Source organism: Cryptomeria japonica, chromosome 11 (genome assembly GCF_030272615.1).
Source record: "Cryptomeria japonica chromosome 11, Sugi_1.0, whole genome shotgun sequence".
Taxonomy (NCBI): Eukaryota; Viridiplantae; Streptophyta; class Pinopsida; order Cupressales; family Cupressaceae; genus Cryptomeria; species Cryptomeria japonica.
Genome location: NC_081415.1, coordinates 4,530,346 through 4,548,714, shown reverse-complemented (window position 1 = coordinate 4,548,714; position 18,369 = coordinate 4,530,346). Strand labels below are relative to the sequence as shown.

Here is an 18,369-nt window from a genome sequence, read left to right as displayed (position 1 = left end):
TAACTGATAGAGAATGAATTACAGCTGCCACATTATGTAGAGGTCTTAGATACATCTAGAACCTGGAAAACTTGTATTATTAGAAATAAAGCAAAAAACTAAAACAGCTTTTATGCATAATCATCCCAAATAAAACTGAAAAACTAAAGGCATAAAATTATGCAAGTAGGAGGAATTACTAAACAATATTCCAACAGATTGATGATAATAAAATTATCACTAGTCGAAAATTGCAACGTGCTCATTGTGCTTCATCACTAGTCTTAAGGCAGTTATACTGAACACCAAGTAGAACTTTCTAATTAAATTATATCTGTTACATAGATTAGTTTGGCTTATAATAGTTTGGTTTATAACAATTATACTCTTGAATGTAAGGATTTTGGTGGGAATCATTCTCCTCACAGCTATATCTGGCTGCTCTGAGACAAGAATAGGCTAAAAGTACAACCGACGTCACAGGTGAACTGACAATTACACCAATCAAGGGAGCGAAAAATATTCAGAAAGTGAAACATCCCACACTATTCAGTATTTGTTAACAAAAACTGAAATGCTGAGTTATCAAGAAGCTGAGGAGGAGGATTGATATCCGATAAATCTCTCTCTCGCATTGACTTTGATATGTCCTCCACAGAAAATGGTATGCTGCAGTAGAAAACAGTAATTCTTTCAATTTTCTGCAACATAAAACAAGTTTTGTTGCATATCCTGAGATTGATTTGCTCTAAAATCTTACCTTGAGTCATCATATAATAAGAAAGGTTTTCCTTGAGAGCTATTTGAATCTTCAGTCATCAATATTCTCATGTTTTCAATAACCTGTAAAGTACCCATTGCTAATGACAATTAGGACCTATTGCAAGAACTCCTTTGAATCTTCAGTCATCATTTGGATTAACATGTTAATTCAAGCATGCAATTGTATCACAGGGAAACATTAATAGAAACAAGACGAGGAAACAAACATTACAAACATCTATATCCACACTACTTACATCTGCATTCAGACTCTGAGTGCCATTCTTATCATCCCAATACATGGTGCTGATTCTATATAATTGTTGTATGCTCAAGACCTGATTAGAAATTATTAGAAAACAATACAACGAGGAAAAAAGTAAACAATCTAGATAATGAAGCAAGAGACAAAATATATAAAAAATACATCCACTGACCGGACAAAGATCATGGGTGACTTCATCCAGAGATTTCTTTGGTTTCTGATGAATAACCTGAATGATAAAGCAAATTCAAGCATCAAATTAAAATTGTGGTACCAATGTGTCAATCCTTTTAATAAAGGACTTATGTTAATAAGGATCTATCTTTTCGGAGTTGAAAATAAGTAAATAGAATTTAACATAATAATGGTATGCATGATTAGTATTGATCAACTATAAATAAATTTAAAATTATTTTAAATGATGCTAGGATTTATGGGAAAACAAAATACTCCCAGAAACATTTATCAATTGTTGCTTACCAAAAATCCCACTGCTTGTCTGATATGCATGAGTTTATCCCAAGCTGAACCAGCATACTGCAGCTCAGCAAGGTATGATGAGTCCAAAAATACAGAATAACATACAATAGACCAGATAAACTCACATTTAATGGGAAAGTAAAATTGCAAGCAAACCTCTTCTGTTGCTTCACAGCACCAAAGCTCCAGATCAGCTAACCCTGCTTTAACATACTCTCCATTGCTGAATGAGCAGCATTCACGACGTAGAAGAAGGCTGTCGCAAAAATAATGTGACCACTCATTGTCAAATATCAAATATAACTAGTTAAAAATGTTCAGTGCCTTACAACAATGTGTTAAGTTCAGTATCTGAAAACATTTCCTGTGCAGATATATTCTAACCTGTTGAAAAGTTGTAGATTGATGAATGCAAATATTTGACTGAAGATTTTATTGACTAAAACTGATGGCACCTGCAAGGTAAACAAACCCTGAACAACTTGCCCAAATACTCTTGTACCTTTATAAATTTTGCTATTTTCATAAGAAATAAAGATATTCAAGTAATGAAGCATACATTATTTGCACGCATTGTTTGAAGAAGACTGGTGAGGCACTTGGTAATGCTTTGCCAGTGTTTGGGAATTACTTCTTGTGCACTTCCATTTGCCTGCAATCGAAATGCCTTTACTGTACCTGCCCTTGATGTCCTTGGAGCCTGAATATGTGTAATACATGATCATTTTTATGTTCATACAAAATGAAATATGAGCATTGAATTATAATTTGGTAAGAAATAGAAAACTGTTTATAAGAGTTAAAATGAAGTTGAAAGTACATGAAGTATAGCAATCATCTAGCCCCAGCTAAACAGATACAATTTTACTTTAGGTCGCAATATATGATACCACCAAGTTATTTGCCAAATAGTGAGACAAATCCTGACACAGAGATAAAAATGGAAAGGGAAACACAAACTTTGAACTAACTGACACGCTCAGTTAACAAAAAGCTGTCAAATTATAGTCCAGTCTGCCAACCAAGGTACAATCTTTATATGCTAAGCCCCATCTCTTATTTTTTTATATCTGGATTTGATTTGATTGCTACCAAATGTTTTCTGACAGAATATTTTCTGTATAGGTACCTGTATACACAAGCCAAGCGATGCAGATATGTCCTTCTTCAGCTTATCACGGAAAGTCCCATATATCTTTTCCACAGAAGCTGTAAGTTGTTGCTTGAATAATAAAGCTGGATATTTTGCCTCCACTTGGTGCACGGCATCTAATCCATCAGTGTCTCCACTTGGTGCTGATGGCGAGGATCGAACACCCTACAAGACATTTTTGTATGACTCATTGAAACAACCAAAAATAAATCAATAGCATTGAATTTGTATCTACCCTTCTTGTACAGTAATAAATTAACCTTTCTTAATTATTAAGCTAAATTTCTTTTGCTTTGCTGAAAAATTAAAATTTAAAACCAGAGGTTTCTTCTTCTTACTTGAGCCATTCTTCCAAGTAAAGTAGAAGGTGATCTTCGCTTCTGGGTAGCTACTCCAGCTGCACCAGTTGCCTTCAGTGTACGTTGTAAGAAGAAAAGCAAAGTTGATGTATTTGACAACCAATAGGCCAGAACATCATTGTTTTCCTGATTCTGCAATAAAAAATAAAGACTTTATTTTAGATATAGACACATGCAAATGAATGCAAAAATATTAAAAAGGCAATAGAGCATCGAAACATACTTAAAAGGTTCCATAAAAAGATAAGTGCATTCGTATATACTTACTATTAGATAAATATGGGTAAAATTTTAAAATAATGTTTGTTTAAGAAAAAGGTGATTTCTACAAATTCATTATATATTTCTACTAGATCTAGGAGATGATGATATTTTAATGTAATGCACTCTAATTTAAAAATAAAAGGAGATTTTACTGCTCCAACTGCTCGTATGATAGAACATGGATCTCAAAAAGGTTGTGGCTAATAGTCTCCAGAAACAACATCTTTCTGGTATTATCATGTTAACACTTTATCATTCAAGAGAACTTAATTTATATGACAAATCAGTCAATTTTAAGAACCAAGAAGAGAAGCAAGATTTTAGAGTTAACTAAATGCTTTCTATGATGATGAACTTCTGAAAGAAATTGACAAGCCAAAAATAATCAACTCTTGAGATTGCACAGTTGTCCAATAAAATAAAGGTTCTAGCTACTGAAATACATAATACCTTGACAGATGACACATGAATAGAACTGGACCAATGTGCTTGCAAGTAAAAAGAATGATCCAGTGATAATCAATGGCTTGAAGATTGTAAATTGCCAAATGGCAGCATTAAAAAAGACAAGCTACAAAAGTCAACCCAATCTCATTTTGTTTATTTTATTTAGATGTTGTATTTTGTGTTTAGTCACTTTCACAGCCCTAGGATCTTCTCAACCTAGTTCTTTATTGTAAGTGGTTATCCAATCAAGTTCATTATTGACAGAAAAATAATTAATCTTATAGATAAATATCAAAACTATTATGTTCTTAACAATTTCTGTTAACCTCAATTGCTGATCCAATCATCCGAATAATACGATCAAACATGGTGGTTCTTTCAGCTTCAAATGACCGCCAATGAAAAAGTGTCTTGTAAATAATGCATGCTGCAACAGGCCTGCCTTGGCTGAAGCCGATATCTTGAGAGACACACTTGATAAGTGTGTCTATGCTTTCCTGAATTGGAATAATAAAAGATATTAGATTTATAGAAATAACTACTTCAAATCCAATTCAATTTTTGGTACATGATTGTAATTACAATGCAGTTAAAAAGGACTCGAGGTTTTTTAGGGAACTGACAAGATGTATATCATTAAGTGGCCTTGGTGGCTTGGTCTCTATGCCATTAAGAGGCCTTGGTGGCTTATTCTCAATTTCAGCAGGCTCCTTGATGATACGTACCTCGCTCGCAACAGTAATCTGCAAAAAATGTTGCTTACTCTCTCTAGTTGTAACTTGTAAGAATCAACATATGAAAATGGTCATATAAAAAGGGGAACAAAAAATCATTAAAGACTAAAAACAGGTAGAAATGATACTCAAAAACTCACTTTATCAGGTTCCTCAAGCTCATGATAGTCATTTTCAAGAGTCTGCCAGAAAAGAGAATAAATAGAATGTTAAAATAACCAAGTACAATTGAATTCAACTCTTCGAAAGAAGGATTCAAAACCAATAAAAGAAACACCCCAACTATGTGTGATGATTAATTAAAGTGCAGATAATCTACCTGAGTAACTGTTGTGATTAAGTGTTCCGAAGAGGCCCTTATAGGTGACTTGACCAATGTTTGCTGACGAATAACTTTATCCTCGGATTCAGCATATAAAAGTTTTGCTTCAAACCTATTTATGATTGAAAACTTCCAGTTAGCAAAGGCATAAAAATAAGAATATGAACTACATAAAAAAATGTGGTCCTCCAGTAACATTGAAGAATATTTTAAACCTTTGTAATGTATTCTTGAGCTTCTCAATTTCTGACTCAAGTGAACTTATCAAAGCCTGCATCATGGAAAACATCGATAACTGCAATGCTTAAAGAAATGAAACAGAAAATTGTCCAGCAGAAAGCTCAAACACTTTAACAAATTCTTTTTGTTGCATCAAAGTAACAGGATTCCTTTTGAGTTACCTTCACTATTTAGAGGCATCATTTTTACATCAAACACCCACAGATGTGCATTTTCTACACTACGATTAAACATTTCAATCTAACAGATGAGTACGACTACATCTATATTTTCATAGTTTCACAAAGAATAAGAATCACCTTTAGCTTTTCATTCTCACTGGTGAGACTCTCGATCTTTGCAGTGTCTACAACAACAACTAGAGTCTCTATGACAGTCTTAGCTTGCTCCATAGCCAACTTTAACTTCTTATAGTATGTGCGAGCTCTATATGCACGCCATTCAGTCTGGAGGCCAGCAGACATTGTCACTTTCTCATTTTAATGACAGATTTTTTTCGAAGGCTCTTCCATTAACTACATGCTAATGAATAACTTGAACCATTTCTTATGTCAAATCTATAGATCCATTAAAAACGTTATTAGAAGATCAAAATTTGAAAAATTACACTAAAACAAGCTCAATTAATCAAACGCACTTTACATCACCTGTTAGTCAAAGCAACAAAAAAGAATACCTGTATAATAATTGAAGCTTTAGTTTGAGACTGAAATTCTTTTCGAGCAAGATGTGACCGAAATTTTTGCTGGATGATTTTTGCTGCTTTACCCAATACCTCAGTTCTTCGAACATCCAATTCTGCCATTTGCCCAGCCTTCAGAAAAATCTTTGTTTTCCCTATCTGCATAGTTCAAAAAAAAGTGTAGGTTAGCATTTTTAGAAATCAGACATCATGAAAGGGTATCTCCTCGTTGTGGGGAGAATTGCTTTTAGAATAACTTTTTCCTTTTCCCAGTTGAATGGTAATCACAATAGAGGGCAAATTCTTGTTTAAGTCATAAAAATGTCATGCTCATACAGAAATCAAGATATAAAGGTAAAAGTAGTGTTTAAGTCACCGCCAAGCAAGACTCCATTTTGGTGTAGGAGATTCCCTGTGTTGAAATTCACAAGAGGGATATTTCTAATTTACCTCATGTATTGTTCAATGACGTGCAGTTCTAACCCTGTGTGGAATAAAACTTCTGACCTCACCTTTGTACTACACATGTCTGCATCATCAGGCTCACTCGGGGATTGCTTTTCCATTTCACTTATGAAATGGTTAAGGAAATTTGTCATTTGATATCAAGTCCAAATTTCAAGAAGGTGCACTGTGTTGTGAAAGCCTTCTCGTGTTGTTCAAAGGATATAACGTCATGGTATCATGTGTAAAAAAGGGCAAGCCATGTAAGGTTTTCAAGTGTTTTAGAATAGCATGGAAACTTAAAGTTGGAAGTGAATATTGAGTCAGGATTGGTCAAGAAGATTGCATACATCAAGCAGTTGACAAGAGTCATATATAACAACAACGCAATGCAAGTCATGACCTTGTATACCGGAAGAAGCCAAGTTGATTAAAAGAAAAACTTGTTGGATTCATTCAAAGGAGAGGTCAGATAGTAGGATATCTTCAACTGGTGCCAAACAGCATTTTTGACAATGTAGAAGGATGTGAGTACATAGGGACTGCAATCCCAGTGTGGACTGTCAGGTCAATGTTGGAACTATGTGAACTTATTTTGGTAGGGATCTCTTTTTGGTACCAGTTGTGGATTCTGGATTGTGCTACCATATGCAGCATAACCATTCTGCTAATAACAAACAGAAGGATAAAATGTTCTATAATGATTTACTGGGTAAGTTTTAAACTTAGAAGTGTACAAGGCATTTAAGAATTGCTGTCTGGTGGCATCTGCAGCATAAGCAGTATACAAATTATAAGCGAAGGAAAAAAGCTTCTCTCAAATGATTAACTAGGTAGGGTGATATACAATGAATAATCACATATATCGGCAGTTGTCAACTTAGAAGTGCAAGGGGCATAATGTGAGATGAACGGAAATTTTGTTGAGTCAAGAGATATGATAGTGCAGAAGTGTTGAAATCAGACAAGCCACTATTATAATGTGATCTTTTACATTAACCAAATGCAATTTTCAATTTAACATGTAATATATATTTGCAAGACATGCAAAAGGAACAAATGTTTTGACATATGCAGACATACAATTGGACTTACCTGATAGCCTTGGAGACTCACTTTCTCCAGTAAATTTTTAATTTCAGTCTTCTCATCACATCTACAATATGTGATCAATAGGACTAAAAGTTAGAAACTAGTATTTCATTAACAATTATCTTAATTGAGCAATATCAAATTTCAAGAATGACCATTGCCAAGTTTTTCTAAGAAAGCAGTTTTGCAGAATATGAAAACATACTTTACATCCAAGGCTTCAGGAGCAAGAATACCAAAACGGTCAAGAAATTCATCAAATGTCCGCCTTGTAGGGTATCCCACACAGCTGATTCTGATTGCCTCCATGACACCCTGCAATACAGTTGAAGCATAACTTATAATGAAAATTCTATGCTTAAGCATTCTATCTTAATGACTGAACCTGGAAATCTCAGTAGTCATTGAAAAAGGAAATAGGCCTGCTTTCTAACCACCAGCAAACTCAGAGAATCAAATGTAGAAATATATGGTCAAAAGATGCTTACCCCACAACGTAGTTGTTGTAGAACATTCTGGTTCTCAAAAATGCCTGGATTTAGAACACTGTTTGGTTTCACACATCGTATGTAATGAGGTTCTGTTGAGCTTAGTGTCTCAAGGAGAGATTGCAGTTGTTGCTGCACAAAATTAAAAATAAGTTAATATCTCAATACTTTCAAAGATTATTCATGACAACAAAATTACAGGTGCATATCAGTATCCATCACAAATTCCAAGTAGAAATTTCAAGGGGTAAGATATGATAGCAAGTAGATGAAAACAAACTCGATAATTAAAAACTACAAAAATATAAAAGAAAAAAGGTGCATTGTGTCACCAGTGACAAGCAAACATGCACCCTACCTTAAAACGTGTACCAATGGGGGAAAATAATTTTGAAGATTCCTCAGTTAGAGCAGGAAAGAGACCCGCAACAAAGGAACATTTTGAAGAGCTTAATAGATCTTGATGCTCTGTGACAACATAATCTTTGTTCTTATCAAGGAACAAATCAGTCTGATACGTAACCTGCCAGATCCATAAGACAAAAGAGATGAGCATTCCTGTAATACAAATTCTAGACTTGTGAAAATAAGGTATTATAAATATGAGTTAAAAGTAGTTTCTCACTTCACCAGCATAGTGACAAATTGTGAAGTCAGTGCGAGAAAGTTTTGGTATTCTGAACCGCTTATTGCTCTTGAAAGTTTGGTAAAGCTTTTCTGTAAAGGTCTCATGATCAGTTGATCTTGGAAACATGCTGTAAATCCAAAAGAAAGATACATAATGAGACAACTTTATTCACATGTACCTGTCTCAGAAAACTTCTAAGCATTGGCCTCAATCTCTTTGTAACAGTAATTAGGCATTAATATATCCTACACATAAATCATTACAAATCCACTTCCAAATTGATATGAAAACAGAACATCTAAATCCAATGCTAGAATCCTCTATTCGCTGAAACAAAAAAGCACCTTCCTTAAGTTGATCTCCTGCTAATCAAGCAAAACATTTGTATTATCATATTAAAAAAGAAGGAAAAGTGAATTATATTCACCATCATTAAATAATTGTTGCATATGACTGAACTTACGTCCATCTTAATTTTCACTTCTCCTATTACATCCCATTTTTATTTGCCCTTAAATTTCACAAGCAGAAAGCAAGTCTGTATGTGTGACTGGTCACAAAAGTCCCTATTGTTTGAACTTCGAAGAATGTCTGATTTCATTAACTCATTAAATATTAAGTTAATGACCATCAATCCAAGCCTTCCTATTATCCCTATTAGAGAAGTAATTACAGCCCAATCTTTGTTTCATAGCTGAAGTCTAATATGAACTCTCATCTTTATTCAACTTCCATTAATGCCTGTGGGATTCCTATTTTGTTGAACAACTGAGATATAACTTTTCATTCATTATATCCCATCCTCATAGCTTAAAAGAAAAATGTCACTCCTATTTTCATCCCATTCATTATGTCTTATTCACATAGTTAATGCCACTCTTTTAAGTATAAACAATAGCCCGCTGACAGTTTTACAGATTAAAAAACAAAGTTCTGGGAAAAAGGGCACATCATATGATTTTGAATGAGTATCTCAAAAATTTGTAGGGACAAAGGTTACATAAGCATACCAGGCTTCATCCAGAAGAGCAAAAATTCCCCGTGGTTTCTGCATATACAATAATACAAAATACAATTGTATTAAGATCCTGGCCCTGGATTAATAAAGTTTATATTCTCATAAATGCAAATTTTCGACACAATGCTACAAGTTCAATTGAGAAAGGGAACATTCATTTTAAAATATTTAGTCCGTAAGATACTCAATTCTATAGAAACAATTTTAGTATTTGAAGCTTTAAACAAATAATAACAAAAACTATTTTAACTGTAACAGTGTAAACAGGATGTTTATTGAGAGCCTTTATAATGACATTGTATGTATGCTTAACCATGCATCCTTTATTTGCATCTAAAATCAAATCAGAAAAGGAAATGGAAATCAAAAATACATTTTCAATTAGATCCAAAACATCTTGATTGTCAACAAATTCAATGTAGCTCCAATCAATTTCTTCTCTTGCGTATTCATCCTGTTCCATCTTAAAGACGTGCTGCACAGCATATACAAAAATCCAAGGAAAAAGTAAACATTATACGCCTCAAAACAGTATTAAAATAGTCAAGCGAATATACCCTGAGAAAAAGCAAAATGTGCAAAAATTATATTTCTATCTAAATTACCAATAATTTAATAGATATGGAACTTTCTGACCTTATTGAAGTGCTGTTGCATCTTCTCGTTTGCAAGATTGATACAGAACTGTTCAAAACTGCAATGCAGAAGAGAAGTAGGTTTCCCTTAGCTCACTTAAGATTTCCATATGATACATACACATTTCACAATAGGAAAGGTTTCCACATATAACTTGCTAAATAGCATTGACTACAGCTACAAGGAATGATTTCAATAGATACAGAAAGAATCTTGCTGTCTATGAATAAAAGATACCTATTATTCTTAAGACTTTCAAAACCGTAGATGTCAAGAACTCCAATTAGGGTCTTTGAGTTAGGGTCCTGGCCAATTAAATTATTTATTTTATTTACCAGCCTGCATCCAATACAAATGGCATTGTCTTAAGCAGAGCCCATAAAACAATATATATCCTTCAAAAATTGAGAAATATGCTTCACTCTCCAATTGCATTCTTCTTTGAGATCTTGCTCTAAATAAAGCGGGACTCACAAACGATACATCATACCAATCAAATAATCGTGAGTATGCTGTTTTTGCCAATGCATCTCGGCTGGTAACTGCAGCAACTGGATCAAGAGATTTTGTAATGCTTTCATCTCGAGTCACAATGACACGTTTACATAGAGAGTCTTGTAGACCCTTAACATCACACCTAAGAGAATATATAATTATTCCACGACAAAAAATCAGTATTTTGAAAGGGCACTGTAGCAATATATTTAGAGCCAGTATAATATCCAGATCATCATTTTAGAAAGGAACCATACATGAATAATTCGGCTGCCATCTTAAGATGAAACATAGCGTTCTCATCTTTTGGCTTAGAAGAATCGCTGTCCTCCCCCTTAGTAAAATCCACATTACCTAAATGGAGAATAGCTGCCACAACTCGAAATATTGCATCCTGAAAACATAAAGAGATTCAGAAAAAACTGTGAACATAAAAATTGTGTTTAAAAAAACATAAAACATTTTAATTTCTCATTCTACAAAATGTCATACTTGTTCTTCAGTACTGATTCCAACAACTCCCATTGCTCTTCGTGTTGCAAGGTACTTTTCAGCTTCATTAACACCATCGAGTTGATAACAGTTTGACTGGTTCAAATAATGAAACAAGCTTGGATGTCCCAACTTATATTTTTCAATTTCCTGAAATAAGAAATGAAGAAAACTTAAATAGATGGTTCTGCTACTGTTAGCATTCTGCCATTTAAAATCAATCATAAATAGATTCAGAATACAACATAGAAAGTAGAAAATGAACCTATTTCAATGGTCAATTATAGTCCCAATTATCAAAGCATTATACTGCGTACCTGTTGGGGTGCAGCACAGAGAAGATAGAAACAATGATAGTTTCTCTCAGGATCTGAAATTTGGCAAACACGAGACCTTTCTAGTAGGTATGTTTTAATAGCAGCTCCTGATATTCTTCCATTTTTGTCAAATTGTAGCTCAACAAGTTTAGCAAAACGACTGCATGAAATATGCACCTTAGTCAGAAGACAATTTTTAATGAGAAGAAATTGTACTCTGGATATTCAAAGAGCTAAGCCAAACCCACGAATTGACAAGTTAACAACTCAAGCTCTAGAAACTCCTTATAGTCAAATTTCCTTCCATTAAGCATGCAATAGACAATAGACAATCTTAAGAAAAGCATTAACCTGGAGTTGTTACACCCAACAGTTTTTGCATTTCCAAAAGCTTCCAGAACAGGATTTGACTGTGGGAAAAAAAAATCAGATAATAATCACATAATAACAAGAATGAAAACATATGGTATGATAAGATTAAGATCACAACATTTCTTAAGTGCTGTAGATGCACCATAGTAATTCTCTGCACTCCATTCATAAGAAAAATGCTCATTGTTTCTTACTTCTAGCACTTGCTGCTCTACTGATCTCCCTTCAGTTGCTGCTCGACCTCCCACATAAGCAAGATAACGCATAAGCATTTTGGTGGATTCTGTTTTACCTGCCCCACTTTCTCCACTCACCAGAATGGACTGACTTTTATTCTCATTGATCATCAGCCTGTATCCAGACAAAGCTTAAATTGATATATCAAACAGAGTCTCTCTGCTACAAAACACAGATTCAATCAGAAAATTGGAGAGGCATACCTGTATGCAGCATGTGCCACAGAAAACACATGAGGGCTTAACTCTCCAAATGTTGCCCCTTTGTATTTTTCCACCATTTGACTGTCATACAAGTGAGGAAGTCTTTTAAAAGGATTGATGGCAATCAATATGCTTCCAACGTAGGTCTGCCAGATACCACATAACGCCATCATAGAAATGTTGCTTTTAGTAACATAGTTCTGCGGTTTATTCAAAAGCGAATGTATTGCACTTTAACAAAGAGAAAAACACAGAACCGAGCCATAACTGAAGAGCAAACAGATAAAAGCTATCTCAATATATACTAAATAATAATAAGGAAATTCAAAGAAAGCCCTGAGAACTCACATAGATTTCATCTAGTTTATATCTAGATGCCAAATTTTGTAGAACTTCTGGCTCATTCAAATAAGCAAGTTTTGTCATATCATCCACTCCACCTGGCAATGCTTCAGAATCCTTTGGGTGTACGTCTGACAAATTTACAGTCACCTGCACACAAGCAGAAGCTTAATATTTTGATCTCCAAAACATGAAGCCTGGAATAAGAATAACAACCATATTTCCCAGCAATTTCACTCATAACAGTAATAAGCTATGAATAATAACTTTGCAGAGTAGCATCATTCCCTAAGCTTGCGTGTATGTATCATTAGCTTCTCTGAGAAGAGTAAATATTTGGTTTAGCATATACAATCCATAAAGGAATGCTGGAAATAATATTAGTAAACAGAAGCTCTTATTTATTACAAGAAACCTGTTGTTACTGGTAGGAATTTGATAATTCAATTGCAAGCAGTCACAATAAAAAAAATCCAAAAAGATTGTCATAAAAATTAATACTGTTCACTTACCAACTTTCCATTAACCGTCTGAACTTCAACCTGCTGACCATTGATCTCCAGAACTTCTCCATCGATCCAGGCCACTTCAGGATCTTTCACCCATACTTGAGAACCTACAAGAATGTCTCCAGGAGCCGCCTGTATTCAGCCAAGTAGTGTCAGACAGTTATGAACCATGCGAAAATTTTCAAAACTACTCTTTAAAAGCATGACTAAGAGTTGCCTGGCCTGCATTTATGCCTTAATGATGTTATTTGATACAACTCAGCATTCCCACAATGCAAGATGACATTGCTAGCTAGACACTGAATTAGGTAAGGATGGAGAGTGTTTTTCTTGTAAAATTTGCTGGCATAACCTTTCCTGACTGTGATCGCACAATTTTCTACATTGAGATAATAGGTGATTTTTTCTTTTTGGTAATGCGCAATGGAAGTTGGGTGAAAGCACAAAGTCTGTGAGTACAATGACCAAACAGAGGTTTGAATCTTGATGACTGCTATATCAACGAAATGTTTTAACAGTGCCACTATGTCCAATGAAGTTGATAATAGGTGATATTGCTATGAGGCCATTATGAAGGTATACTTTTCAATTATAAGAATTTAGGAATGTTTCATTCTCAAAAATCAGAGCAAGGATAAATATTTTCCAAATTTTCATAACTCTTGAGATTCTATATATTGAAGATAATCAAAACATGATGATGTTGGTTGTCAACAGAAAGACTTAAGCAACTAGCATCAACTTAATTTTAAGTTTGAAAGATTAAAATTTAGCGTCAATCAAGTTATATTCAAAACATGAAAATGACAGCACATTGCAATGATGGCAAGTACAATACATGTCAATGCATATACCTTGTAATATTTGAATAAAAAAGATATTTATTATATCAGATATAGAGGTTAAAAACATAGTTTGATGATGCATTGTGTCAAAAATGCATTAATAAACTTCTTAATTTTGGAAAAAACATTGAAGCACAAAAGTATTATCAGTTAACTGTCTTGGATACTCTTGCTGTAAGAAAAGTAAAACACATTACTAACATTTCACTAAAGATACGAAATAAATTCAGAGATTATGAATCCTTATACAAGGGAAAACAATGTTCTATAACTAATTTTACCTTAGAAGCCATTGCTCTAGCAACAAATCAATATATCTTTAAATCTAACAGGCAATTAGTATGATATCTGTCTAAACTGCGTAGAGCAAAGCTTTGTACAGGCTGATTAAATAGCTAGAAAGAGAACTGCACTGTTCAACATTTCTAGACTTGATTTGTTTGCAATCTATTTAATAAGAGTTACAAAATTTTATTAAGAGTAAGGAGTTAAATAAGTTTCTGCAATTTATGGGTTCTACTATTATTTGGTTGAATGGTCAAATATTGATTTAATATTTATTCTCACTTGAAAAGGGTAAATAATTCTTGTGATAAGATTTGGAGGTATTTTATTTACATTGATTTCTAATATTGAATACTGATTGAATGGTCAATACTGATTTATTCTCTATTAAAAAAGGTAAATAATTATTCTAATGAAGATTTTAAGATACTTTATTTACACTCACTTCTAATAAATTTAACTGATATTAAATATTTGATTGAATGGTCAATACTGATTTTATATTTACTTGCTTAAAAAGAGTTACAAATAATTGTCTTAATGAAGATACTAAGGTACCCTATTTACACTCACATCTAATAAATTTAATTGATATTACATATTTGGTTGAATGGTCAATACGCATTTTATATTTATTCTCACTTATAAAGAGTAAATAATGATTCTAATAGATTTTAAGGAACCTTATTTACACTCACCTCTAATAAATTGAATTGCTATTAGATACATGATTGAATGGTCAATACTGATTTTATATTTATTCTCACTTAAAAAGGGTAAACAATTATTGTAGTGAAGATTTTGAAGTTTCATGTGTAGGTTGACTTCTAATAAATTAGATTGAAATTTATATGATTTAATGATCAATATTATTTTTATATTTATTTATGCTAAAATAATATACATAATTCTGATAAGAGGGTTTTAAGATATTTTTAGCTCATACTTGTGTTCACACTAACTTCTAATATCAGATGAAATCATTAGAAGTAGGTGTGAATAGGGTATGTACTAAGAATATTTTAAAATCTTCATTTAAACCATTTTTTTAGTGCAGTATTGATCATTAAATCAAATATTTAATATCAATTTAATTATTATTATGTTCATAGAGATTAAGCTTTCTTATTAAAAACAAATACCAAGGCATTATATTTGTTTGGTGGAAGCTATTTTGGCTCCACAACAGACCTTTCGTACAACGTGATAGGACATGTTAGTCAACCACAGTCATTTATTGCAAAAATCGATAGCGTAAAATGCGCTACTAACATGCGTGTTAGTCAATCCGTACAAAAATATTGTTTTAAAAATAGTTAAAGTTTTTTCATTTTTTATTATTTTTATAATTATTTGAAAAACATTTTTATTTTTTTTAGTGTAAAATTTACATTAGATAAAGATTACTTTCTCTATTTTAATTTTATACTACATAATATAAAAACTATATTTTAAAATCTTCATTACAATAATTAATAGATATAAATCTTTTTGACCATTCATTCAAATAAAATATAAATAAAAACGATTAAATCTAATAAACTGGCTTTCCACGTGCGAGAAGTGATCGGACAGCTAGCATTTACTGCAGTATTAAAAATGACGCAATCACAATCGTCCAATCCCCAAAAATTAGTAACTTCGCCGAGCTTTAGGCTATGTAATGCGTGCCCATAATAACACACGTTGAAAATGATATTATTCCCTTGTGGTTTTCTAATAAAATAAAATAAAACATTTGTAAATAGGGAGTCTATTTTATTGGCATGTGGCTTTGAAGCCAACAAAATAGGATTTTATTGTCTTTGTCAGCCAAAAAGAATAAAACTAGCACTTTCATTCTAACAAGGTGCAATGGTTGGGTAGTGAGATATACTTTAGTAATATATTGGATGGTAGGAAAACATTGCTTAAAATGTAAGTTGCTTTATTTAAAACTAATTATTTGCAATAAAAGTCAATTGATGATAAGATATGTGAAAAACTAAATATGAACAAATGAAACTTAATTCAAACAAGTATGATATGCTAAATGATTTTACGACATAATTTTTTTACAATGTAAGAAGACAGTTATCTTAAAAGTCAATTGGATTGAGGACACTTGTTGCTGGTCGATGATGTATCTTGTAATCTGATGTAACTCAATTTAAATTGCATGTTGTGCAAAATATTTTTATAATACACAATTAACTTAACAAGTTGATTATATTGGATTCATTTGTTGCTAGCTGCTTAGACGTCTTTGTTGAGTAGAGTGCAATGGATGTCGTTGATTGACATATATGCTTGAGTCTTCATATCGCCTCATTGTGATTGATTTTGTCATGGCCTAGAGTAGATTTTTGCAAAAGAAAATTTTGTAACAGTAAAATTGATACTTCCCGAATAAATAAAAAAGATGTGAGAAAAAAAGGGATGAAAGTTTGCTAAAGACATCCATAACTTTCCTCACACTGACTTTTTCAAAACAAAATATTTTCCATCAACCACAATTAAAATAGCAATCTTACTAGTACAATTTTCTCTTTCAATAACACCCAAAATAAACATTCAGATACTTAAGTGTGAAAACTTGAAATTAAGGCTTTTGCTATGAATGTTAATGATTAGACCATTATTTCATTACAAAGCAATGAATAATATGAAGCCATAAAAGGCTATTGGAAGCATCACGAGCTCCATAACCTCGTTAATTTATCTACTCCCTAGTAGCATAACTCATTCTCGAGGCAAATGGTACAATAGAAGCAAAAAATTGTAGATAAATCGTGATTACTCACTAATGGTCATGCTAGCAATATGATTAAGGCACAACTACTAAGGCTGATTTAACTGCAAATAAACCACATTTTTTTTCAAAAATTGCAACTTATTCATAATTTAAAAAAAAAATCAGTTCATTTGCGATTCTAGTGATAGGGCGATTTATATTTACAAGCAAATATTTAGAGGATCATTGATTGATGTTCTTCTTGTTGTTTATTTTGAGCACCATTAATTGTTGATTTCAGAGTTTTCGACGATTGACTTTCATTGGTGATTGGTATTCAACATTCAGGAGGATTCATTGTGGGGTTTCAGAGTTGATTGCTGCCATACTTCATCATTTGTGCTATGTGCTATATCTTGCACATCAATTTAGGTGGGGAATTGTTGATATCATTCATTGCTGATATAGAACTGGATTGCTGATTTTTCAGAGTTATTTATTATAAACACTTCACTACTACTGATGTCGGATTTGTTACCCACACTAGTCTGTTGTTTCATTGCTTATCATTTGGAGTGTAATTTCAGTTTTTTTTGTTCATAATTGTCTAAATCAAGAGAGCATTTCTGGATTCGATTGTGTGAAAGTTTTTTGCATCAACGTTTCGGATCACACTCCGTGATCCATCATCAGGATGAAGAGAGTCAAATAAGATGAAAAGTTGCAGACTTGGAATAAATAGGAAGGATTGGATAAGGGTGCACGAATGAGAGACAAAGATGGTCAAACCTCAACAGAAGGACAAAGGATGAAATAAAATGAAAACAAAAGAGAGAGAAAATAAAGAAATAGAAAATAAAAACCCAATAATAACAGACTATATATATATATATGCATGCGTAAAAGAGTGCCTATGTATCTGTATGTATATGCATATACATATACAAATACATATAAAAACCTACACAAAATTTATATATATATATATATACGAGTGCCTATGTATATGTATATGTATGTGTGAGCAAATACATATACAAATACATATAAATACCTACACACACACACACACACACACACACACACACACACACACATAAATACACACACACACACATAAATATATATATATAAATCGGGTGTATACAAATATTTATTAATAAAAATATATATGTATACAAAAATGAGCAAACAAAAAAGCTAACTAAATAAAAAGAAAAACTACCACCCACACAGACAAAGGAAAGACAAGAACTTGGTTAATAAACAATAGAAAAAATAAACGCCAGAACTCTAGAAGACTGCCAAGTAAATGCAAAAGATTGAGTGTGCGTGTGTGTACGAATGAAAATTTAAAGATAAACAAAAAAACCAACATATATATATATATATATATATATATATATATATATATATATATATATATATATATATATATATATATATATATATATATATATATATATATATGAATGCCTATATAAATACCCCCACACACAAACAAAGAAAAGACAAGACCTCAACTATACAACAAACACAAAAATTAGGAAGCAACTAAACAATGAA

The 18,369-nt window shown here is 32.6% G+C and overlaps 1 protein-coding gene across 2 annotated transcripts; it reads right to left on the bottom strand.

The window, feature by feature from the left end:
• Positions 1-213: 213 nt before the first annotated feature.
• On the bottom strand, positions 214-13,578 carry LOC131075187 (myosin-17-like). 2 transcript variants are annotated; one of them, XM_059214107.1, is made up of 36 exons: positions 13,313-13,578; positions 12,964-13,092; positions 12,458-12,601; positions 12,110-12,255; positions 11,864-12,020; positions 11,649-11,707; positions 11,298-11,457; positions 10,981-11,130; positions 10,746-10,882; positions 10,484-10,630; positions 10,231-10,332; positions 9,994-10,051; positions 9,731-9,832; positions 9,350-9,387; positions 8,337-8,466; positions 8,070-8,234; positions 7,712-7,843; positions 7,429-7,538; positions 7,227-7,287; positions 5,682-5,846; positions 5,305-5,451; positions 4,981-5,036; positions 4,763-4,877; positions 4,584-4,625; positions 4,333-4,452; positions 4,036-4,206; positions 2,978-3,130; positions 2,616-2,804; positions 2,046-2,186; positions 1,871-1,941; positions 1,643-1,742; positions 1,487-1,543; positions 1,179-1,235; positions 999-1,079; positions 740-822; positions 214-648 (listed from the first exon to the last, which is right to left on the bottom strand). In XM_059214107.1, the coding sequence occupies exons 3-36, from the start codon at positions 12,533-12,535 to the stop codon at positions 525-527; spliced, it is 3,804 nt and encodes a 1,267-aa protein (XP_059070090.1). In that variant the 5' UTR covers positions 12,536-12,601; positions 12,964-13,092; positions 13,313-13,578; the 3' UTR covers positions 214-524. The 2 variants fall into 2 exon arrangements, with proteins under 2 accessions (XP_059070090.1, XP_059070091.1); XM_059214108.1 differs by lacking the exon at positions 13,313-13,578 and having other exon boundaries at positions 12,964-13,096.
• Between the last annotated feature and the right edge of the window lie 4,791 nt (positions 13,579-18,369).

Excerpts from the sequence above, each read along its gene's own strand:
- LOC131075187 (XM_059214107.1), bottom strand. The coding sequence starts at position 12,535 with ATGACAAAACTTGCTTATTTGAATGAGCCAGAAGTTCTACAAAATTTG. Across the intron at positions 1,743-1,870 it reads AATCTACAACTTTTCAACAG|CCTTCTTCTACGTCGTGAAT; the intron begins GTTAGAATATAT and ends TTTTTGCGACAG. Across the intron at positions 1,544-1,642 it reads GCTGTGAAGCAACAGAAGAG|TATGCTGGTTCAGCTTGGGA; the intron begins GTTTGCTTGCAA and ends GCTGAGCTGCAG.